The sequence below is a fragment of the Populus alba genome, chromosome 4 (genome assembly GCF_005239225.2).
Source record: "Populus alba chromosome 4, ASM523922v2, whole genome shotgun sequence".
Lineage (NCBI taxonomy): Eukaryota > Viridiplantae > Streptophyta > Magnoliopsida > Malpighiales > Salicaceae > Populus > Populus alba.
Genome location: NC_133287.1, coordinates 7761002 through 7786220, shown reverse-complemented (window position 1 = coordinate 7786220; position 25219 = coordinate 7761002). Strand labels below are relative to the sequence as shown.

The following is a 25219-nucleotide window of genomic DNA, read 5'->3' as shown; positions in this document are numbered from 1 at the left end:
AACTCACAACACACAAAATGCCAAACTACATTTTGATCCTTTAATTATAAGATTTTATAATAGAATCCTTACTTGATCAAATTGGAAAAACAAGTAGACACAGTAGCAAGCAATGAGTATATCATCTACTTTGATCATATGATTCAAATAAATTACTGACACAAATTATTGAGTACTATTTTTGTGAAGAAGAAGATGGAAAAAATCTTAATAAAAATGTTTGGCATATTGAAAGCCCATTTGTTTAGTTTAGGGACTGTTTTGTACTTTGACATCTAAGTCAAGGATTAAAAGTAAACATGCATTTATCGCCTGTTTCAATCTACATAGAGAATCTGTATCCTAATCGGACGAGGATAGGAATGTTGTCAAGTATCCAAATTTAAGCAGGATTAAATTTCCTTAACATGGAGGATACTGGAAACAGAGTAAATCCAGGCTGGCCCTAGCTAGCTGCCATCCGAATCAGGGCAGGAAACATCCTTGGCCGGTTTAGGAGAGTATATAAGTGCGTGTGCATGTATCAGGTTAGTCGTTCGTCTTCAACAAGGCATTGATAAAACCCTAGTCATAGTGTGCGAGAGAGAGAAATAGAAGCATAGTTTTCTGTGTGGAAAGAAAGTTGTAATACTGTTTCTTCGGTATCTTTTTTGTTTCCTAGATATGGATACTGATAGTGGGTCTAAAGATATTGCCCGTGAGGGGCTCTCTGCTGCTTATAAGAAGGAGGAGACAAGATCAGCGTCCAACCTGCAGGATTTCTTCGACTGTAGAGGCTCCTTCACCTCCCAATTCAGGCCTGCTCTTTTGACACTGAATACCTATTATAAAGAGAAGGAGATCAGCCATAGCTCGAGTAAAAGCAAGTTTCTAGATATCGATGTTTTCTGCTAGATCTTATAGATGCATCAAGTCCACTAGATAGTACGTCAATCTTTGTGTTTATCCTTGTGGCTGGACTCCTGCATCCTCCTGGTTGTAATTTAGCTTCTTCGATTGTTAATTTCTTTGTTGGATGGTTTATGTTCATAATCCAACGATCTTGCAAATTTATATGGTACTGCTTGGAGATTTCCCCCGTCTATTTTCCTTGATAAACTTTTGTTTGAATGATACTGTAGATTAGAGCTTAAAGAAAACTTCTATTTCTGTCGCAGATTTCACTCTGCTGATAAAACATTCCACGGCTGAGTTGATCTGTGACCCAATTGCAATGCCTGCAGACCTGTACTTGAAGCATACTGTATCAACTAGCATTAGAAATTAGAGAGACAGAATACATAATCAAACTACCAATTACAGCAAATTAAAAGGATCAATCACATAGATATAACAAACGAAGAAGCTCCAGAATAATCTCTGTGAAGCTCTTATACACTGACATACAAATTCTTAGCAGGGAATATAAAAGTTCAGCCATGGTCCATTGCACAACTTGCTATACAAGAGATAATATCGGAGCATAAATACTGCAGCCAATGTTCTCAAAGTTTTAGTGTGAGATCTGGCGCAGAATCATCTAAGTTCACTGGTGGAGTTGCCCCCAAAAAAATCATGTTTGAACTCCCTGCGACTACAAAACTTTGATGAGCATCGTCTTCCACAGCTACCTGTCGAAAACTTCCTGGCCATAACAACTCTGCCTCATCATCCTCCATGAATACTGGCAGACCTGCATAACCTTGATCAAATCTTGCACTGCTGCTTATTTCTAGTGACCTTACTGGTGGTGCAAAGTTTTGGTGCACTGAAGAATGTGCCTCTATCCCTAGGGATCGGAATGAGGATCCATGTAGAGGCAACGATGCTAGGCTGGCATACCTTTCCGAGAAAATACCCATTCTTATTGCACGCTTAGCTAATGTTCTTTCTCTCTTATGAGCGTTTTGGTGTCCACCAAGTGCCTGAGAGCTGAAGAATTTGCGCTGACAGTAATTGCAAGAAAATACTCGTGGTATTGCTTCGGCTGTAGTACGTGATGCAGGTTCATTGCTACTCTCACTTGTGCTTGACAATGAGAGTCCCACAGGGTCCCTTCCACCTAACTCATCATTATTGAAGCAAAGGGTTAAGTCAAGGGAAACCATTTCCGAACCAGATTGAGTTGCTATGGCATTTGTGAGATAGGAAGAGTTAGTGAGGCTGTCATTGGAGGGGGCTGCAGAAGTTTCTTGGTTTGATAAGTTGGAAGCTACTTGGCTGCTGACTTCAGAAACATTTTCTGATGTGGCTTCAACTTCAAGATCAATAATTGGTTTCATCTTTCTTTGATGATTGTACTTAATACCACAAGGAGATACTTCACATTTATAGTTTCTGAGCAGTAGCCAGATTGAGTCAGTTGAAACAAGATGTTTTCAACCTGCAGAATTCGACATGATGAGTAAATAGTGTTCCACAGTTAAACTCGTAGGAGCTGAGAGCGATTGTGAAAGTTATAGCAAGAAATTTATCAGCAAGGCAACCTCCAAAACAAAAACAATAGATTAAGAACTCTTAAATCTGTGTAAAAACATGATGACAACTGCTAATTTAGCACAAAGAGTAATGAAATTTAAAAAAAAAAAATACTCTAGGAAACAAGCAAGCAAGATAAGAACAATCTGAAGGCTGAGGCCGAGAAATAATCCATTAACATTTCCACAACATGAACACATTATAACAGTCTCCAACTTCCAGTCTTTTGGCCTACGAGATTATTGTAACTAGAACAGCAACACACTGTTATCCTAGTGGTTCATAAACCTTACCAAGCTCGCATTTTTTTACTGACAAAAGGTGAATTAATGACTATTGTCTGAAGCAAAACCTACAATGCTGTAAAGCATTTGGTTGAACTTGTGCTGTCATAATCGAACCTAAGTGAGTTGAAGCATTATGCATTCAAACACAAAAGGATTTGACCTCTGTGCCATGCCCTCTCTCCAGTGGTCCACTGTGAGCTACTATGAGGCCATGTTTCCTCCACGATTACATATATATATATATTGGACAATGATGGGGGCATTAGGCATTAATAGAAACAGGACTCTCTTTATCTCAAGAAAAATGTGGTGACAATAAAATTAACAACTGACAGAATATAAAGAGATCAAGCAGCATCCGAATCCAGACAAAATACATAAAAACTAGAAACATGTGAAATAAGCTAAGCTTCAAATCTCAATTATTCCAGGCATTTTAGAACAAAAAAACAAAGGGCAAGAGAAAACGAAACAGATATTCTCATATTACTAGACCAATATCATGTCCTAAATCAAAATTTTGAAGGGCCCAAATTTAGTTGAAGGAAAGGAAAGCACAAAGCCTGTCAGATGAAACGCAAAAAGGTAAAGTTAAAATCCTCTGTTCAAGATTAGAAACTTATTTGATTCTCTTTGCCTGGGGAATTATGAACAGACACGGGTATCCGAATTTGATGCAAATAAGTCAAATTTGCAAGAAAGAGAACCTAGTTAAGTAAATATGAGCTTGCAGAAGTAGCAGTCTTGCTTGAAGAAAGGGCAGGTAGTGTATACTTCTATGCAAACCATGAATATTGATCAACATAGCATTTCACCACAGAAAATTCAGTTCCTTGGTGGTATTTATGAACTCGATTGATCAAAATTAAGTATCATGCCATTTTCTGTTGTAGAAAACAACAAAATCCATGTTTGCAGAAACTTAATTCATGTACTGCAACTAGGAAAAACAGAATAGATTGCTTTTGAAGAAGTTCAATCTCGTTAGTCATTATCAGTGAAAGAACCTGAAGTAGGTAGAGTAGGCATCAAAACCACAAGAAGAGATTCCAAAAGAGAGAGGTAAGGAAAGAACAGAAACAAAATAAGAACATCAAAGGACATATACTAATCATCAAGTCACACACTTTCTCTGCAAAAAAAGAAGAAAAAAAACAGCAAGAGCTAAACAAAAGCTACTCCAAAGAGAATAAGATGGCAAGTACAGCTTTCCCATCCTAAATAGAAAGTGAAACTTACTGCTGCTGCCAAGCTAGCTAGTGGAAATCAAGATTGAATGAGAGCACTGCTTAGAAACTGGAAACGAACATCTGGCTAGCTAGTGCTCTCCCCCCTGAATGGTTGGTTGATTATCATCTCAAGACAAAACCAGCTTGTGGGTTGGTTTCTTTGTGCAAATAGAGAAGTGATAATGGAAAGAGAGAGTGAAAGAGATGATGGGTATCGATGTTTAATTATGGGAAAGCAAAAGGGAAGAAGAGAGAGTGGGGGGGACTGTGGTGGAGAGTCAGATAAGTCAGAGAAAAGGCGTTGTTGTGTTAAGACTAAATAAACCAAAACTATAAAAGAAAAGGAAAAAAGCATTTATGACATAGTCTCTCGACTTAACTGTCACAAAGTCTTAGCCAATGTACTTGGTGATGTTTTTGTTGATTTTTGAGCAACCTCTCCTCATGACAATCAACCCAACTGCCCGCCTACACACAAAACACAAGTACTACAACTCACAGCTACAACTGGGATAAGAACATATCTACAGCTTGAACAACTGAAACAGATAAGTCATTAGTCCCACAAAAAGATTCTCACTTTCTCTCCACTTTAAAAGTTTATGCAGATAAATCCAGAGTGCATGGGTTCAGTATTCATTAAGAGTGTTTGGTATTTAAGTAATGGTCGTTTTTTATCATGTTTTTTATTTAAAAATATATGACAATAATAAATTTTTAGTTTTTAAAAAATTAGTTTTATAGTAATACTTAAAAATAATTCAAAAATATAAAAAAAATTATTTTAAACAAAATAAATAAATTTTCATAAAATACCATTTGAAAGACAACATCTTCATCTATTAGATTCATCAACACCTTTCTTGTGCAACCGTGTGGGATTGTTGATGTAGTTTGGGATGATAGTTTCATTTATTTACATATTAAAATTATTTAAGAACATCAAAATATTAATAACAGATTATCAACGTGTTTTTCTATGTTTAAAATTGCATTATCATTTTTTTTTTAATTTCATTTTAACCTGAACTGCAGATTTCATCGAGAGATGGGCCTTGAGAACCACCTGCATTCTTGCATGACATGTATACAATGCCATGGCAACATGGACTGTATTTTTTTTTATTTTTTATGGTTTGTGACTTGAGACAATCAGATCTTAATTAATAATTAATGTCTTCCTTGTTGCATGACATGTATAGGACTAGGACATGCACATAATGCCATGGCAACAGGTACCTTTTTCTTCATTTCTTAAACTTCCCTAAGACGCCTAACCTACCAAAAATAAAAAGGGACAATACACCTCTTATTTTATGCTGCATTATTGTTCCTTCTTTTGTATTTCTTTAGTCTTTTCCAGTTGGCTCCTTCCTGGCCTGTGGTTGGTTCCAGAGAGTAGGAACTGATCAATTCCTTTTGTATTGATGGCAGGAATCAATTATGTGTGGTGTCTTGTCGTGTGCTTCCTGTTGCCTCTAAATTCCTCGCAGGCTCTTTGACATGGGCTGTGCAACATTAACCTTCATCAAATTACACATTGACCTTCATCAAATCCATGCACTCCCATTTTACCGTGGATATTAAATAAAATAAATTAATTAATTAACTAAACTGAAGGGGCAAGGGGCTTTTAAGACATTCAAAAAAAAATAAACAGTACAATACCCAAATTAGCCTTTGAATTTAGTTTTATGAAGGTCACGGGTAAGGGTGTTTTTGTTGTTTCTTGTTGTTTTTTTGTAATTGAAAAGTTGACTTGTGCGCATTTCAGTCTTTTAATTGAAATATAATATTATTTTAAATAAAAAGATGTTGCCGCTTACAATGCACATGCCAACTAGTAAGAGGCACATGCGCCCTTTGAGGAAGGTGTTGGAATGCATCTCATTGCTATTTTCACAGTGATGGCGTGTTTGTAGCCTCTCCATACACGATATAGTTTCAACAATGTTTTTTCTCTCTCTCTTCAGCCTCGAAAAACTTGTTGCCCTTGCCAAAAATCAAAAGGCTATGTTATTTGTTAATTTTATTATGTTTGGTCCTTATTCTTTTAATTGTATCAAATTTAATTATTTTTTTCAATTTCATCCTTTGGTATTTGTTTTTATATCAAGTTAGTCCTTTTATTTTATAATATTTCATGTTTGACCCTCCATGTATTGATTTCTAATTTTGATCATCATTCTCATTCTCATGATGTTTATTTTTTATTTTGGATTCTTATGTTAATTTGATTTTTTTTTTTCAATTTTTTCCTTCAATTTAAAGTTTTAGGTTGTTGTCTCATTTTTTTTCAAGTGAGGTCTTTATTTCGTCTCATTTTGTTTTCAAGTGAGGTCTCTTTTTTTCTTTTTAAATTGCTATTTTTTTATCATTGATTTTTTTATTTCATCTTTCGACATTTGATTTATTGAAATTTGATCTCCGTGTTTTTTCTCATAGTTTTTAGACCTGACCCGAAAGACGATACAGGACAAGTACTAGGTTACGAATCATGTGGTTTGCTCGAGTCAACAAAGTCCATTTATGTTATAAAAATAAAAAGTAAAAATCACATCATTTTGAGAAAAAAAAATAAAACAAATGACAATAGTCAACAAGTTTTGACCTAGTTTTAACTGGATATTTCCCAAGTTAACCAAGACATATGTCAACCCTGGTTTTTAACTATTTTACACTGGATCAATTCTCCTTTAATCTTTTTTGAAACGCAAACCAATCCAGGTCCTAGATCACAAGTCAACCTGTAAAGTGGAGTCATGTTTTAAAAAAGTGACTTTCTAGATGAGATGCTTCCAGTTTAGTCACTAGTTAGATCATGATTTTGAAATGTTAACAAAGGTTGATATTGTTTTTTATTATTATATCCTTTTGAGTTGTTCGTTTTGGAGGGGGGGGAACCTTTGTTATTTTCATTCGTTTCCTGTCAATCAAGTTATTTGCATCTCATTATCTAAGTAGGAGGTTTAGACGATGTGACCTAGTTTTTTTAGGTTGTTTTTTTTTTCAATTTTATCCTTTAAAATTTAATTTTTAAAAAAATTAAGCTTCTTCTTTTTTCTTGTTTTACCTTTTATTGAATTATTTCATCCGCATAATCCTACTCATGAGTTTTGATAATCTCACTTAGATTTGATGGTACTTTGTTTTTTTAGAATTTTTTTTTAATTTCTTCCTCTAATATTTTGACTATTAGGAATTGATAATTGCCATTTTTTTCGTGATTTTTTTTCTTCTTTAAAATACTCGGCCCACAGCAAAAATCATGCCACCTATCTAGTGTTATATTAATATCCATCAATCGAAGAGTTCGGGCAATTAGCAAGAGATTCAATTGTTTTATATTTTAATATCTTTGTAAAATAGATGAATTACAGAATAGCACTCCAAGTTCGGAGATGGTGTGTTGACTTTTTAGATTAAAACTTATTTGATTCTTATGCTTTTCCCCATTTCTTGTCGAATGTGCTTTAATCGATGGATCATAAATTACACATTGGTCCTCTAAGGTTCATTGAAGCAACAATTTGACCCCTTTTTTTAAGTGCATGTGGATTATATTTAAGAGTTGCATCATAAAAAAAAAATAACTTCATATTTTAGGCTCGTTTTTTTATTCGACGATGAGTTCATACATCAATCGAAATTAAGTCATTTTTCTAAACAAATTAATTGGTGCTTTATTGATATCGGTCTAGTGCATTCAAAATAAATTTATAAATTCTTTGTTATATTAGCATTAAGATCTCAGGCTTTGATATATATATATATAAAACTAAGATCTCATGCTTTGAAAAATCAACACACTTCCCATCATTTTTATTAATATGTTTTTGTATTTTAAAAATATTTTTAAAAAAGCTTGAAAGTGTACCTCTTCTAAACAATCTATAAGCAGGATGACACCTAGAATCTTCCCACTCGTTTGTCCTTAAATAATCTGGCAAGTGTGTACCTCTCTCCCGAGAACTCCAACGAGGTAACAAAGGATGATGCTTATTGGTTCAGAATTCAGTGAACCAAAAACACCGATGCCACCGTGCGTAGTCGTTGATAATCATGTCATCATCCATGTCTCTATCCACTTCCAGCTTCATGTTACATTACAGTAAAAGTGTGCACAAAATTCAACGAGGCAATGGAGTTGTTAGGAAATTGGAAACAGCATTAGCCGAGATGAACTTGGTAGCTGAAATGGTGGTCCTGTGCACATTATTTCGGTAGAATATCCTATTGAAGTTGACATGACTCCTCTAGGTCTTTCTTTATAATATTGTTATTCCCACCATCTGCATTTTAAAAAAGTCGTGGTTTCCCCTAGCAATATTTATGTTGAAGAGTGTTGTTTTATCGAATTTTTTTCAATTTATGTTTTTTTTTTTTAATGAAACTATGTTAAAAATAAAACACATTTGAAAAGCTTGCGTTTTTATTTTATTTTTTTGCCAAAAAAAGGGGTCAAATAATTAGTGTGTGTGTAGAGAGAGAGAACATAAAGTTTAGATAAAAGCCTCTAATGTTTTGAATCCTCAGCACAGGCCTTGGATACCTCTTGTGACATGATTTATCAAGAATTTGTAGCCGGCCATTACACAACCTCCGAGCTCGGAGAAAACCTCCAAAAAGATTAAGATCACTAAGGAGCCATTATAAGATTTGTATTAACAATAGTATTGGCCTTGCTTTACAATACATCAGGTGCTACATCCAACCATACCTAAATCATTGCACCACAGAGTTTAAATGCATGTGATAAGGTCGATAAAAAATGAAAATAGTACAGAGGAGATGGTACTCGTCGAGAAATTATACTCGTAAATCAACAAGATAAGCCTCCACAGCTCTCTTTTTACACACCATGCGAAGAAGCTCAGAGCTAGGCTCATGGTGGTCATGAGATGCCTATAATCTAGGTCATTACAAGCCTAAACACTGTTTTATAAAATACTAATATTGTTACTTTCCATGCTAATTAAAGTAGTTGATAAGGCGTTGATAGTGATTAAAAGTGATAATCCTTCATGTCCAACCAATGTAGCGTCGACAAATCATCCCAAAGTGATCCAGTTGTTTAAAAGATGCTGGAAACCGATGAAGGGAAGCACTGCCATGGCCCTTAGAAAATCGGGGACGTCTCAAATTAACTTCTCAGGGGTTATCCGAACCTCAACTTTTTGAAAAGAATCGTTTTAGTCCCTACATCTCAGATAATTCTCAATTGGATCCTTTTGCAATGTCTTTGCGTTTTTTCTTGCTAACTTTTCTTCAGCAGGACCCGTTCTATTCAGTTTAGGTGTCAATCAAGATTAATTTTTTTTTCTTCCTAAGATTAACCAACGTTGCTTCATAACCTAGAGAAAATTGGTAGGAAAAACATGGCTTTATTGAACAATTGAAACTATATGTCCCATTCTTCTTCACTGTAAAGAGATTGTGAAATCAATAAATAAAGATCATTAAAAAAGAGAAAGAGCCAGTAAATCATCTCTTGATCATGTCTACGGTATTATCCCCACTTATGCACGTGATCAAGTGTTGTCGTCCACCAACACACTTTGTTTTAGTCATGGCAGTTTCCGACAGACTCACGTTGGCGCCGCTTGGTGGGCTTCCCAAGAAGCCGCTCTTTCCCTTTGCCACAACCACCTGGACATTACTCCTTCATGGTCCCCCACCACCAAGCACCCCACCCCACCACCGCCGTGCATTTCCATTTCTAATTTCTGAGTAAACTATTTTTATTTAGTCCCTATGCCTTAGAAACATAACCACTTGATCCTTTTAGTTTATGAATCTCAAAATCGAGCCCCTATATTTCTTGATATATTTTGTTTTATGAGCTGTCCATCATAATTTAATTGTTTTGCCTAGCTTATGATTCACTTCTAATTAATTTTTTCACAAATTGTTTGTCATAGTTGAAAATTCATGAAGAATATAAATAAGTTCATTATTTTACTTTTAAGTTTAAATTATCTAATTTTACTCAAATATATTTTTATTTTTTTAATATAAACATGCTATTGTCTTTCTTAAAACTAATGTATTGAAATGGACGAAACAATAAATTGAACTTTATAAAATCATAATTATCGAATAAAATAATATTATATTGATAAATTACATAACATGCATGTTATAATAAACGTTTTGGTACTTGATTAAAGTCGCCAAAATATATATTAAATGCTCAAATTTATTGTCCTATAAAATACATTTATACTAGTTACCTAAAACATTTGTGTTATAATTAATAAATCCAAGTATTTTTTTAGTTAATATTGAATTTCTCATATTTTCAAGAATCTTAGATTAATTTTCATGGTAAAACATAAGAGTTAATGTTTGGAATCTTAAATTCCTTTCTCCAAAAATCTAGAATGTTTTGATATCATATGCTCTCCAGTATGCGAATTTTTCTTCCTATCATGGCTCTCGTTTTTTTTTTTTTTTTTCCTTTTATGAACACACCAACTTGATTAAGAATATTGGACAATCTAAAAAATTATTTTCTAGTTGTGGTGATGAAGAGGCATATTTAATAATGCTAACCAGTCAGAAGCATAGTCTCTGATTGACTATTTAATTTAATTTAAGCTATAGTATGTACTTATTGACTCCTTTAATTATTCCCTCGTGAGGCTTGCATTATCTTTGTTAATCATAAACATGTGGCATATGTGCAGATTTGTTAGAATCCACTTAGAATGGGATATGCCATGATCACTTAGCATCTCCCTTTATATATATATATATATATATATAGACACACACACACAAAAATTAAATCCCTGAAGAACGATGATTTTGGAGCGAGCACCCACCCAAATGCTTTAAACCTTATCATTTTTGTTTGCATGTTTAATCTCGTTTTTAATATTTTAATTTTGGTTTTATTTTTTTTATTTTTTGGGTTTAATTCTATTGGGTTAGCCCTCTATATTGTTTTTAAATTTCTTCCCGTACTATTTTTAAATCTATATATAATCTATCAAATTACAAATGTTTTTTAATTTTACCCCGATAATTTTTAAATATTTCATATAATAAATAAAAATATGTTATTAGTGTATATGCACGTGTGTGACAGTGAAAGTTGATAGAATACCGTAAGCAAAAAAAAAAAAAAAACCAAACAAACAAACAAACCGACCAGCAGCAGATGGGAATAAGTTAATCCATTTTATGTGGACCATGGGCTCACTTGGGTTAGTTTTGCAAGGACCTTTTTGCTCCTTTAAGAAAAAGGCATGTCTCTGTTTCTAAGATTCCCCCAACCAAACTGGGCCTTTTATGGGCTAGAACCGAACATAAGAAAACCTCCAAATATGGTTTAAATCAAGAGACATGATAAATAATAATAATAATAATAAATCCGGCTAAATTTACCCAAAAAGCCACAAGATAGACACGGAAATAAATGCGATTTTCAACTGATTTACCATTTTTTTATGATAAAAGTATTCTTAGATTAGTTTATACATGAGATTAAATTCCTTATTAAAAAACATCCATACTCGTTATGTTATTCTAACACATTATTCATATATATTTGGAGTTGAATTATTTTTTATATCAAGATAATCTCTATTATTTATAATAAGTCCTTGGTTTATAAGATTTATATAGAAAATAAAGTACAATTTTGGATCTATCTAATATTTTCTCATCATTTTATTTGTTCAAATCCCAATGTGGTTGTTGGTTAATTTATTCAACTAATATAGTTTTTTTTTTAATTAAAGGTTCGGCTAATGGGTGTCGTTATAGCATTTATCAAGAGTCACTTAATGTTTATAATAAATCATATAATATTTTCTTTTCTGTTTAGAATTTATTATAAATACTAAAAAATATTGCCATATCAAATTGCACTTATTTAATATATTTAATAAATGTCATTGTTTTTTGTTAAATATTTGATTTTTATTCCTTTTTTAAACACCAATAAAGTTAAGTAAATACATTATATTTTGTTTTGTGAATTTGTAGTGCATTTATATTTTGTTTTGTGCATGATTTGAATTCTAGCTAACCAGGCATTGCTCTTCAATCAATTTTCTATGGGCCTCGAGGAATGTTCAAACTCTAGTTTCAACCTAAGGAGAACATTACAGTATAATTAATGTTCTTCTCAAAACCTCCTGATGCATATGAAAACAAAAATATTTCCAGGCTCAACCCCCCTAGCAGTTCTAAACATCCTTTTCATTTCATGATACAATCTTAGCCTAGTTTGTTGCTAAAAAATAATTTTTTTTTAAAAATAGTTTTTATAGGAAATAGATTTTGAAAAATAAATTAGGTGTGAAATCAAGATTTAAAATTTAATTATGCATGAGCCCTATAGCAAAAAAAATTATTTGGCTAACCAAAATATTTTTTTCTTGGTAAATAAATAAAAAAATAAAAACTACCATAATATCAAACAATCTCAAAACATCTTATTTGATTGATCTTAAAAAGCCTTTTATCGGATCTTATGCTTACTTAAAGGTAAATAAAATATTTTGTTAAAAAAAAATAGAATTTTAGAAGCATAATTATTAAACATTGTTGAGTTCATGATCAAACTCGAGACTTGATTTATAAATTAGATGAATTAACTCACGTTGACTATGTCAATCCAAAACCGCGTTATTTTCAAGTGTTTTTTTTTTTTAAATCAAAACAATATTATTTTTATTAGAAAAATCAAAGCAAATTTTGAACGAGTATTGAGTTGATCCACTAGATCGATCGGAATTATACAAGTTAATTTTCATCTGATTTTATTAAAATCTGATCTAAATGAAATTCTAGTCTGACCTGTGTAAGCCAGCTCGAGTTCAATTTTAATAACTCAAGTTGGAAGAGAAGAAGAGGGACCATGTCCGAATACGTTTTGATAGGTTAAAAAGGTATTTTCAATCAAATCAATGATAGAATCAAACATTGAGAATTTGATATAACGTAACATGTGTGTCCCTGAACACCCCTTCTTCTGTGGAGATACGTCAACTTGTGAAGGCAACGTGACGAGGAAATGTGTGAAGGATTTCCTCTGGAAATGAAAATCTTGTGCACAAGGACACGTTTACCTAGGCATGGCTTGCTCGTTGGCTAAAGATAAAGATGAATGGCCTTGCAATATAAAACAACAAATAGGCAAATAAAAAAGAGGAAAAAAAAGAAAAAAAAAAAGAAAAGAAAAAGAAAGAAAGGGGAAGGCCTGAAAATTGAGAGGTTAGTATCGGAAATTGGCAGGGTCCATGCACGAGATGACAAAGCTCCCACCTTCTTTCCAGAGCTCCAAAAGCTACAAAATAAATCTCTTATGGTCCATTTGGCCATGGATTTGGTGGAATCATATGATGAATGCACAGCTGTTATGCAATGAAGAGAAAAGCATGGAACCTGCTTCTTTCCAGAGCAGCTCGATCTCTAGAGGGATCCCTTCATCACAATTTGTGCAATAATATACAAGTTAAAAGATAAAGTATCGAGGGTATAAAAAGTAGTGTAGGGTAAAGAATCAAGGATACTTGATAGGCTTGTAAATATTATATATAATAATGGGATTCAGTGGATTTTTTAACACAAATAAACCATTTAATATAATAGAAAATAATATATAATATTCATTCATGGAATTCAATAATTATGTGTAGAAAATAAAAGTAAATAATGAGGTTGGAAGAAAAAAGAGAGAGTAAATAATCATGTTAAACATTAAGAGATTGGCTTTTAACGTGCCTTATCTCTAGTTTAGGTTGTAGGCAACGACTCCCTTTTTATTAGTTTTTTTCTTGTTTTCTTTTTTATATAGATGAGATTTTTCTCAGTTTTTTATATATATATATTTATTACCATTTGGGTCTTGTTCTCTCTTTAAATGAGAATTTTATGTAACTTCGAGAAATTAGATACTTTGAATAAAATTTTTGAGATTCTATATTGTTATTTGTTATTCGGAAGGAATTGACGTTTGTTAATAATTTTGAGCTGTTAAAATCTCATTTCAACGTGATAAGGTAATATGACTCGTTAATCCATGATAGTAAATTAAAGGCTTATATGCAAGGGCGGAACCAAGGGAGGTAAGCAGGGGCAAAGGTCCGGACCCTATAAAACATTTTAATTTTTTTTATTTAGTATTTAAATATGAAATAGTATGATATTTTTATTTTAAATAAATAAATATTTTAATAATATATCTTGTTATATTAATTTTGACCTTTCATGCTAAATGCTAGTAGCTGTGTCCCTACTTATATGCATGCTTGATTTAGAAGAAAAGGTTTTGTTTTAGAAATCTTAGCTAGAAAAGTTTAGAAAGCTCCATTAATCGTTCATGAAAAGACTAGGGCTCCGTTTGTTTGCAGGAAAGTGAATTCCTTTTGGAAAGTGAATTCCGGGGAAAATGAATTCCTGGAAAGTGAATTCCGGGAAAGTATTTTCCGATATTTGGTAGTGTTATGGAAAATGAATTGGAAAACACTTTCCAGTGTTTGGTTATGTCATGGAAAATGAGCTGGAAAATAACTTATTAATATTTTATTTTTTCTCAAGTTTATTGAAATAATGAGGAACAAATCTTATAAATAAAAAGTTGAATGAGAATGAAATTGAAAAAAAAAATATAATTTCATAAATTATCTCAAATAAAACAAATAATAATCAAAATAATAGGGATCAAATCTAAAAAATTAAAAAAAAATGAAAAATGAAGAAATTAAAATAATAATAATCAACATTTCATAAATTATTTCAAATAAAATAAGTAACAATCAAAAGAATGAGGATCAAATTTGATAAATAAAAAATTTCAATAAAAAAATGATAAGCAAAAAGCAAATAGCAATTATAAAAATAAGGACCAAAGTTAATATAAAAATAAAATTTTAAGAGATGAAATTGAAAAATAAATATTCAAAACAAAATATATATAGCAATCAAAAGTTTGAAGATCAAATTTGATATAATCAGCAAATAATAACATTTTTAAATTTTTCACAACTTCCGGAAAGTGTTTTCCCCTCAAATTTTTCAGGAAAACACTTTCCTGAAAACCAAGCCAAATTTTCCTTTTACTGGAAAGTGTTTTCCATTGACCAACTTTCCTATTGGCAAACAAACACAAGAAAGTTTAGAAAGTGATTTCCCGGAAACCACTTTCCGGAAAACAAACACAGCTAAAAGGAAAACACTTTCCTGAAAACCAAGTCAAATTTTTTTTTTTACTAAAATTGACTGGAAAGTGTTTTCCGTTGACCGGAAAGTGTTTTCCGCTGACCGGAAATTATTTTCCGTTGACCAATTTTTCTAATGACAAACAAACACAGGAAAGTTTGGAAAATGATTTCCCGGAAACTACTTTCCGGGAAACAAACAAGGCCTAGGTGTTGTTTGAGAATCCATAATTCATCAATGTAATGAAGGGTTTCATCGGATCTTTATTTTTTTATGACCAACATGAAGGGAGTAATTTGGTAAAAAAATATTAATTCTAAAGATTTATCATAAAGGGAAATAGTTAAAATGAAAATAGTCATGAAAAGGTTTTGGATTTGAATTTTAAAAGGGGTGAAAAAGCATATATAGAGGAATATTGAGGAAAGGCTACTTCATTTATATAATTCATAGCTTATTAAGAGTTAGTCAAACAAAGAAAATGCAAAAATAATAGCGGGAGCTGGTACTAAGCAGGCGAGCAAAAATAATAGTTGGAGCTGGTACAAAGCAGGCAACTAATATAACTGCTAAAGTGACTTTGAAATCTTGAAATAGGAGTTCCTAGATTTGTGGCATGCTTTTTGCTAGTTAATTTTTTTGGTGTAAAAAAATATTAAGAAAAAAAACCCAAGAATAAAGTCACCTGTTTAATTGTTAATTTAAATAGTATGAATAAAAAACATAAAATTAACTCATGTTAACTTTTAAAATTAGTGTTTTTAACCATAAATTTGAGACTAACCCAATAGAAGTTAGAAAAAAAAAAAAAAACAAACAAAAAAAACTCTAAAAAAAAGGAGGGGGGACATCATCTTAGAAAAAAAAAACTAGGTAAACCCGAGCAAGTCTTTTAAACTTAGTCGAATCTTAAAATCTTATAACCTGTAAAATCTTGAACCCGATTTAAATCAAGAAGCTTATTTTCAAATCAATTTAATTTTAAAGGAAGAAATTATATATATATATATATATATATATATATATATATATATATATATATATATATATATTTTTAACATGCAAAAGCAAAAAACGATAGTAATAAAAAGCATGGGGGATCAAAGATGATGATGTGTGTGTGTGTATAATCCATGGAAAACAAAATTATAAAAAAAATCTTAAATATGATTTAAAACAAATAGCAATAAAAACCAATGATCAAGTTAAAAAAAAATAAAAATAGTAAAAAAAAATATATAATTTTAGGATGGAAGTATGTTTTTATTTTATTAAAAAAAAAATTTTACTCGCGGCAAAAAAAAAACCTAATATATGGACAAACCTTAAAAAGAAAGAAAGAAAGGGAATAACGAAAAAATGCATAGTTAAAAAAATTATATAGAAGGCATATGAACAAAAAAAGCCTTTAATTAATTTTGTATATCATTAATTTTATTGAAATAATATATCATATATGGTATCACTCTAATTAACTTTTTTATGACATAGATAATTATTGATTTATTTAATTAAATATATGTGTAAATTTTTTAATTTATAATTAAGATTTTTTTAGTCCAAAAACATTTTGAAAAAATCTGTAATTTTTTTTTATTAAAAAAAATTATTAACATCTAACAAAGCATGAGTCAAATATATAATAATAACTAATTATTAAACACTACTTTGATCCCATAACAAAACACCAAATAACATAGCACAGCACAACACAATAATATCGAAGAGTCCCTTATCAACTAACATTGACAAAGAAGGTGAAAGAGAAGATCAATTAGGAGATTGAAACAAATTTCAAAATCTAGAACTATTAATAAGCAGGATCGATCAAGAAAGTGATAACTTAGACAAAGTTTTAATCAATTAGTGTCCTTGTTTGTGGTTGAAAGGCCAATGAGTTATATCATTTCTCACCAAAGTTCCCTTGCCAAAATTGTCTCAATAACAGACGATCAAGTGTAACCAAACAAACATAAGATTAGATGATTAATTCTTTTTTTCTCTGTTTTTTATTAATGTAAATGTTCGGGCCAACTTGTGTTCATCTTAATTAATTTTACGGGCCTTAAAATTAACGATTATATAAGTCTTTAATAGCTAGATGACAAATTTTTTCTTATTCAAGCTAGTCAAGTTTAAAAAAAAAACAAAAATCTATCTTATCTAAATTAACTCTATATGATGATGATGATGATGATGATGATAGTAGTAGATAAATAGATAGACAGAGAGCCCAACAATTCAAGTGTGAAGTAGCAATCTCTCTCAATCAAAATGAAAAACGAGTAAGAACAGATCTTAGAAAAGTGTAAAAAATAGAAAAAAAATCATCAAAAGTTGTTGGTTTTTGCTGTGCTTATTGTAGAATAGAAAGTAGTTTTTAAGATACGAGAATGGACAATTCCATATTTTTCTCCTAATTATACACAAATTCTGACAAAAGTCTTCGAACTAAATATTTCCTTAATTAAATCTCCAAACTGTAAGACATTCCTCAATCAAATCCCTTATCCAATGAAGGATTCAGGAAGGAAGGGGGCTAGGGCCTCCCCTTTGTTCAAATTGTTCTTAGAATCATTCCTCATTTTTAAGTTTTTACACAGAATTAATTAACTGAATTGACCTTATTTTATAGAGTATGGTGCTGTCATTGCTTATACCCACATCCTTCAAAATTATCTTGTCTAAATTGTGTACAATATGTAATATAGAAGGACCAATTTGAGGAATGTATGATACTTTGAGGACCTAATTAAAAAATCTTTATTTGAGAACAGTTAATTCAAGTGATGGACTAATTCAGGCAAGAATTTGGGAAAACAGCTATTCTATCTATGGTAAGAACCATAGTTATAAAACATGTCTTCATGGGTCAACTTGGAGCTTGTCTGGAGACGAGTTCAATTTCAAACTAGAATTGTTTCATTTTTTATTTTTTAAAAAAACTGACATTATTTTAGATTCCAGGATTGTTTTTGTAATTATTTGAAGAACATTGCTGACAAAAGAGCTAAAAGTTAAAAACAACTTTTGCAGTTAAAAAAGAGAGTCAAAGTCATATGGCTTAAAAATATGTTTTGTGATGCGGTTTTTTAAAATATATTAAAATATTTTTTTATTTTTTAATATCATTATATTAAAATCATAAAAAATATATAAAAACTATTATCATAATACCTTTCAAAGTAAAAAAAAAAAAAAAAAAACAGATAACACCACCGAAACAAAGGCTCCCCGAGACCAAGACCAAAAAACTGACCACCTACGACTTTCAAACCCTGTTGCTTAAAAAACATGCATGGAAGCTGGACCCCTGACAAAGAAGATAAGCTTGAATCCTAGACCTTAAAATATTTACGGTCAAACAGAGTCCCATGTGATCGATGGTGCTAGTTTGGTTGAGTCCTCTAACCAATGAGCACATGCCACTTCAACTTTCAAAATTCAGCTCACAATGAAATACCTCAGACTCTCCTGTTAAATAGCAAAGAAGCACTGCAAAAATACAACAATATCCAGACAAGAAACAATTGCCATGGCCAGCTTATACAATCATATACATGGATGGACCTCAAGAAGGAATCCTAAACCAAAACTAAAACCCTATCTCTCTCTCTCTCTCTCTCTCTCTCAACTTCTAGCCTTTTCAACCTGTTGTTGGCAATTGACAGCCTTTAGATTCTCAGATATGTGGACCCCTCCGTGCATGTGCATTGCCTTTCAATTACAGGCTACAGCTCCCCATTCCCCCCCTCTCCCTTCCTACTTACTCCTCTCCCATCAATACCAACCGCTCTCCCTCTCCCTCTCCATGGTTCTTCAAATTGGGTTTTTTTGCTTCTTCTCTTTGCTTTCTATTTCTTTTCTATCAAGACACTATAAGCCCATGCAGTATTTCACTTAGAAAGTTTACTTCTTTTGCTGCAAAAACAGAAAAAGGCACCACCTCTCTCTTCGCTTCCCTCTGAAGATGAAGAGAAAAAGCCGTCAAACTTTGAAGCTTTTTCTGATTTTCCTTTTTGGGTTTTCTTCAATCTTTCGTTATGCAAGTTCTCAAGCAAGCCCGGATGCTGAAGTTATGCTATCTCTCAAAAAAAGTCTCAATGTACCAGATTCACTTGGATGGTCGGACCCGGATCCATGCAAATGGAACCATGTAGTTTGTTCGGATGAAAAACGGGTCACCCGGATCCAAATTGGACGCCAAAATCTTCAAGGTACACTCCCTTCAAATCTTCAAAACCTTACTCAACTTGAACGTTTAGAGCTTCAGTATAACAACATTTCGGGTAATTTGCCAAGTTTAAACGGGTTAAGTTCATTACAAGTGATCCTCTTAAGTGACAATAAGTTCACTTCAGTCCCTAGTGACTTCTTCGCCGGTTTGTCTTCACTTCAATCAGTGGAGATTGATAACAACCCGTTTTCCAATTGGGTCATTCCAGAAAGTATACAAAATGCTTCTGGTTTGCAAAAATTTTCTGCAAATTCAGCTAATATATCCGGGTCCATACCGAGTTTTTTTGGCCCAGATGCTTTTCCGGCTCTAACCATTTTGAGGTTAGCTTTTAATGATCTTGAAGGTGAATTGCCCGCAAGTTTTTCAGGGTCACAAGTACAGTCTTTGTGGCTTAATGGACAGAAACTTAGTGGTAGCATTTATGTTATTCAGAACATGACTTTGTTAAGAGAAGTTTGGTTGCAGTCTAATGGGTTTTCGGGTCCTTTACCTGACTTCTCGGGTTTGAAAGACTTAGAGAGCTTGAATTTAAGAGATAATTCATTTACTGGTCCTGTTCCTGAGTCTTTGGTTAATCTTGAGTCTTTAAAGGTTGTGAACTTGTCAAATAATTTGCTTCAAGGGCCAATGCCTGTGTTTAAGAGCTCCGTTTCTGTGGATATGGTTAAGGATTCTAACAGATTCTGTTTGTCAACTCCTGGTCCATGTGATTCGCGAGTTAATACCTTGCTTTCGATAGTGAAATCAATGTATTATCCACAAAGGTTGGCAGATGGTTGGAAGGGGAATGATCCATGTGCAGATTGGTTTGGAATAACATGTAATAAGGGGAACATCACTGTTGTTAACTTTGAGAAGATGGGAATAACAGGCTCGATTTCTCCAGATTTTGCATCACTTAAGTCATTGGAAAGGTTGGTTCTTGCAAATAATAATCTGACAGGTTTGATTCCGCAAGAGATTACTACCTTACCTAGACTTAAGGCACTTGATGTGTCAAACAATCAGCTTTATGGGAAACTTCCGGCCTTTACGAACAATGTGATCGTTAATACTAATGGTAATCCACATATAGGGAAGGAAGTGAATAGTTCTACATCTCCAGGATCCCCATCTGCAAGTCCATCGGCAAATACTGGTTCTGGAAGTGGTGGCAGTTCAGGAAAAAGTGGCAAGAAATCTTCCGCTTTAATCGGAGTCATTGTGTTTTCTGTGGTTGGGGGTGTTTGCTTATTGTTCTTGATCGGCTTGGTGGTTTTCTGTCTGTACAAGAAGAAAGAAAAGCGGTTTAGCAGAGTACAGAGTCCGAATGAAATGGTGATTCATCCTCGCCACTCGGTGTCTGATAATGAGAGTGTGAAGATTACTGTTGCTGGATCAAGTGTTAGTGTTGGTGCTATTAGTGAAACACATACAATTCCTACAAGTGAACAGGGTGACATTCAAATGGGTGAAGCTGGGAACATGGTCATTTCTATTCAAGTTTTAAGGAATGTTACTAACAATTTCAGTGAAGAAAACATATTGGGACAAGGAGGTTTTGGAGTCGTCTATAAAGGTGAGTTGCATGATGGTACAAAGATTGCTGTGAAGAGGATGGGGTCTGGGGTCATAAGTAGTAAGGGGCTAAGTGAATTCAAGTCTGAGATTGCTGTTTTGACTAAGGTTAGGCACCGGCATCTTGTTGCTCTTCTTGGGTACTGCTTGGATGGTAATGAGAAGCTTCTTGTGTATGAGTATATGCCACAAGGGACACTCAGTAGACATCTCTTCAGCTGGGCAGAAGAAGGATTGAAGCCAATGGAGTGGACAAGAAGGTTGACAATAGCCTTGGATGTAGCAAGAGGTGTCGAGTACCTTCATGGTTTGGCTCATCAAAGCTTTATACACAGGGACTTAAAGCCTTCAAACATTCTTCTCGGGGATGATATGAGGGCTAAGGTTGCAGATTTTGGTCTTGTGCGCCTTGCACCAGAGGGTAAAGGCTCTATTGAAACTAGAATTGCTGGAACTTTTGGATACTTGGCACCAGAATATGCAGGTACCATTTCCTCTAGTTGCTTTACCCTTCAATTAATGTTTAATTTATTTCGAGTCCAAGATATTTTTGAACTTTGGTTTATGTTTAAACTTCTAGTTTTCAACAGATATTTGGGGGTTCATTTAAAACATATAGTTGGACAAGTATTCTTATATATTGACTGCTATTTACTCTGAGATTGTTTTCGTCACAAACTTGCCACAAATGCACAATAATCCTGTTAAGTGTTAACTGCTAAAAAAAGATGCATCAATCTGCTGTTGTATTTCTGTTTTGTTATTGATTTGTTTTTTCTGTTGTATCAAGAGTAGCCAAAATATTTCTGTCAAGGAATAGGATTCACCTTACTACATGCAAATTCATGTCTTATTCACGAGGCATGGCATGGTTCGTTCATATTTTTAAAATCTATCATTTGTTGTTTCACTTTTATGGCTCCAGTCCTGGGAGGAGTAGCATTTTACTTGCATTGGACCGTTCTCAAATTCAAAATTTCTTTGATTGTTAGCATATCTCTTAGTCAACAGTGTCTTCTGTCTTCTTCTGCCTATTGTTTGCCATCTAACTTTCTGAGCTTATGACTTGCTTTTCTGTTTGCTCTCTTAATTCACATTGCTAACTTCAAACTCTTTGTTTTTGGGTGACATGTTTGCAGTTACTGGTCGAGTGACAACTAAAGTTGATGTTTTCAGTTTTGGGGTGATATTGATGGAGCTTATAACTGGTAGAAAAGCTCTTGATGATAGCCAGCCTGAAGAGAGCATGCATCTTGTAACGTGGTTCCGCAGAATGCACCTGAACAAGGACACATTCCGGAAGGCCATCGATCCCGCAATTGACCTCAATGAGGAAACACTTGCCAGCATCAGCACCGTAGCAGAGCTGGCAGGTCACTGCTGCGCTAGGGAACCATATCAAAGGCCAGACATGGGTCATGCTGTGAATGTTCTCTCTTCTCTGGTGGAGCTCTGGAAACCAACCGACCACAGTTCTGAAGACATATATGGTATTGACCTTGAAATGTCCTTGCCGCAGGCACTTAAGAAGTGGCAAGCTTATGAAGGGAGAAGCAACATGGAATCTTCTTCGTCTTCACTCCTTCCCAGCTTAGACAATACTCAGACCAGCATACCTGCGCGCCCATATGGGTTTGCTGAGTCATTTACATCAGCTGATGGAAGATGAGTGTGGCAGTTGTAAATGGTGGAGGTGGTGGTGGTTTTCTATGTTCATTCTATTTGCAGCTCTTTTGCTGTTTTCTCTGTAAACTTGTCTGACTCCTAGCTCACTCATGTTCTAGTCTCATCCTGTTGTCTCATATTTTTCTTGGAAATGTAGTTTGGATGTTGGTCACTTGTATTAGAGGTTTTGAAAATGAAATGGATAAGGTGTTCTAGAAGATATTTGTCTTCAGTTTCAGATCTCTGCAAAATTTCCTGCTTCTTGGTGTATAGCAAAGCCAGTATGCCACAAGTCCATTTTTCTTTCCTGACAATTTTGGCGTGCAAATCCTTCCACGAGATCAAATTCACTAGAAATAGAAAAACAAAAAAAAAAATAGTTGTGAGGAAAAAAACCAAAAAACTGATTAAACTGAAAAAAATTAAAAAAACCGAACTGTAAAAAAAACCAATTAAACCGATTAGAATTTTTAACAAACTGACTGGTTTGGTTTTATAAGTCTGAAATCTAAAAAACCAAACTGAACCCAAACCGGAAAAAAATCAAGCCAAATCGAAAAAATCGAGCCAAATCAGGAAAAAACCGAGCTAAATCGAAAAAACCAGTTTTTATTCTAAAATAACCGAACCGAAACCGGTTGGTTTGAATCAATTTCAGTTTTTTTTTTAAAAAAAAATTAGTTTAATTATTTTTTTTTAATAAAAACTAAACCAAATAAAAAATATTCTAGATCAAAAAAAAAAAAAAAAAAGAAGCATGCATCTAATGGCAACCAGACAATTATCACTCGGAATGTCTTGGTGTCTTTAGATTAGGGGTTTTTTTTTTTTAACCAAAGTAACATGGTTCGATAAAAATTCTAAAAAAATAACATGGGTTAGAAAAATATTAGAAAATAGTAAAGTATTAGAAAAATAGTATAATTTAAACACAACTATTATCAAAAATAGTAATTGTTTAAAAATCAATTTCAAATTAATCATAAAAAAGAGAGGAGATAAGCTAATATGATAGAAAATAAAAATTAAAGAAAAAAAAGAAAAAGAAAATAGGTTATCGAAGATATATCGAGACTCTGTTTTCGATACACATTATATAGTTATAAAGATTTTAAGGAGATGATTCTAACTATATATTGAAATACCATAAAATAAAAATAATTGTAATTAGTTAAAGAACTTGTTTGAGGTTAATTATAATCTTATTTGGTGGTTTTTTAATTTGTAATTAAAGTTGTTTCATTGAGATTTTTTTAATAACAGGGAGTGTGTTTAAAATGGATCTCTCATGTCATCTTTGACTTATTTTTTTCTTTAATAATAGCTCTCTAGTGTATTCTTTTTTACTCATTTTTCTCTTTTATTGCATCAACTTATCTCTTTTATTTTCTTAATTATTAGATCCTGAATCTCAACTTTTAGCTATTGAATTTTTATAAAATTTTAGGTTGATTTTTGTTAAGTTAATTAATTTGTATAAAATATACTACTATAAATAGTCGATTATATATAAAAATTGATATTAAAAAAAAATAGGTGATAAAATTATATTATTTTCTAAATACTTTTAAAACTTATGTGATATTTTCAAAACTTTTATCTAACTGTCATTTTTTTTTCTTATAAAAAATTCTAAGATTAGCTGGGTAGCATTGTTTTTGCTTTTGTCATCTTCATCCTAGCCACACGCCTTGGTCTCTCTCTCTCTCTTTTTTAATCCCCATTTTATTTCATGGACAACAGAATCTACTTTCTCACAAAGTTCCATGCCCCAATTCCAATCGATTACAGGTTGGGGGTGATGATGGCTTTAGTTTTTGGAAAAGGCAAAATCATGAAGTGCTGAGACTGCGATGAGATTACTCTGATTGTAATAAAGAAGGCGAGAAAAAGAAGGAAAAGTTTCATGAAATTAGATGGCAGGATAAAGATGATGCCTTTCCCCAGAAAAAAATGTCGTGTAAAGGCTTACTCCATGGAAACAGCAACTTGCAACTTTTATTCTCCTGTCCCGATCTTCGCTGCGTCCATGCATAAGATAAGATATAATACGGTTTTTATCCCATTTCATAGCTTAATTTCTCCCTCATTTTCTTTTGTGAAATAATTTTATCATGTCTAATCATATATCAATATTTGCTTTTTTTTTTTTTTTTTGGATTTGAGAAAACCTTACCTCCTAAAAAGCGTACTTTATGAGTTCAGGTGAGCGATTAAAACCTCGGCTATCTCAGACTCTTATAAAAAATGCACGCTCTGACTCGAACTCGAGAGGCTCGATATCAATGCAATCTAATTTGTTTTGTTCTAAACTTAAAAATAAAATGAAAAGATATAATTGGATAAGTAACATATATATATATATGGAGACAAAAAATGTATATTATTAAGAAAAAAATAACATATTTCTGTATCTTTTCTATTTTTCTATTTTAAAAGAATAAAAATTTATTTAAGAACAATTTCAAATATTATTAATTCTATCTAACTATTTCCATGAGTATTCTATGATGCCGTTTATATTTTGCTTTGATCAAATATTTAAAAATATTTGTTTAATTGATACACATCATAATTTTACATTAATATTAAAAAAAAAATTCTTGAAA

The 25219-nt window shown here is 32.6% G+C and overlaps 2 protein-coding genes across 2 annotated transcripts; one reads left to right on the top strand and one right to left on the bottom strand.

Moving 5' to 3' along the window:
- Positions 1-1277: 1277 nt before the first annotated feature.
- On the bottom strand, positions 1278-4312 carry LOC118049286 (zinc finger protein 4). Its single transcript, XM_035059236.2, has 2 exons — positions 3984-4312; positions 1278-2362 (listed from the first exon to the last, which is right to left on the bottom strand). Exon 2 carries the CDS (start codon positions 2259-2261, stop codon positions 1485-1487), a length of 777 nt encoding a protein of 258 aa, XP_034915127.1. The 5' UTR covers positions 2262-2362; positions 3984-4312; the 3' UTR covers positions 1278-1484.
- A 14349-nt stretch (positions 4313-18661) lies between these two features.
- Positions 18662-22828, top strand: LOC118049292 (receptor protein kinase TMK1). The gene is made up of 2 exons (XM_035059243.2): positions 18662-21429; positions 22085-22828. The coding sequence occupies exons 1-2, from the start codon at positions 19119-19121 to the stop codon at positions 22612-22614; spliced, it is 2841 nt and encodes a 946-aa protein (XP_034915134.1). The 5' UTR covers positions 18662-19118; the 3' UTR covers positions 22615-22828.
- Positions 22829-25219: the final 2391 nt, after the last annotated feature.

Excerpts from the sequence above, each read along its gene's own strand:
- LOC118049286 (XM_035059236.2), bottom strand. The coding sequence starts at position 2,261 with ATGAAACCAATTATTGATCTTGAAGTTGAAGCCACATCAGAAAATGTT.
- LOC118049292 (XM_035059243.2), top strand. The coding sequence starts at position 19,119 with ATGAAGAGAAAAAGCCGTCAAACTTTGAAGCTTTTTCTGATTTTCCTT. Across the intron at positions 21,430-22,084 it reads CTTGGCACCAGAATATGCAG|TTACTGGTCGAGTGACAACT; the intron begins GTACCATTTCCT and ends ACATGTTTGCAG.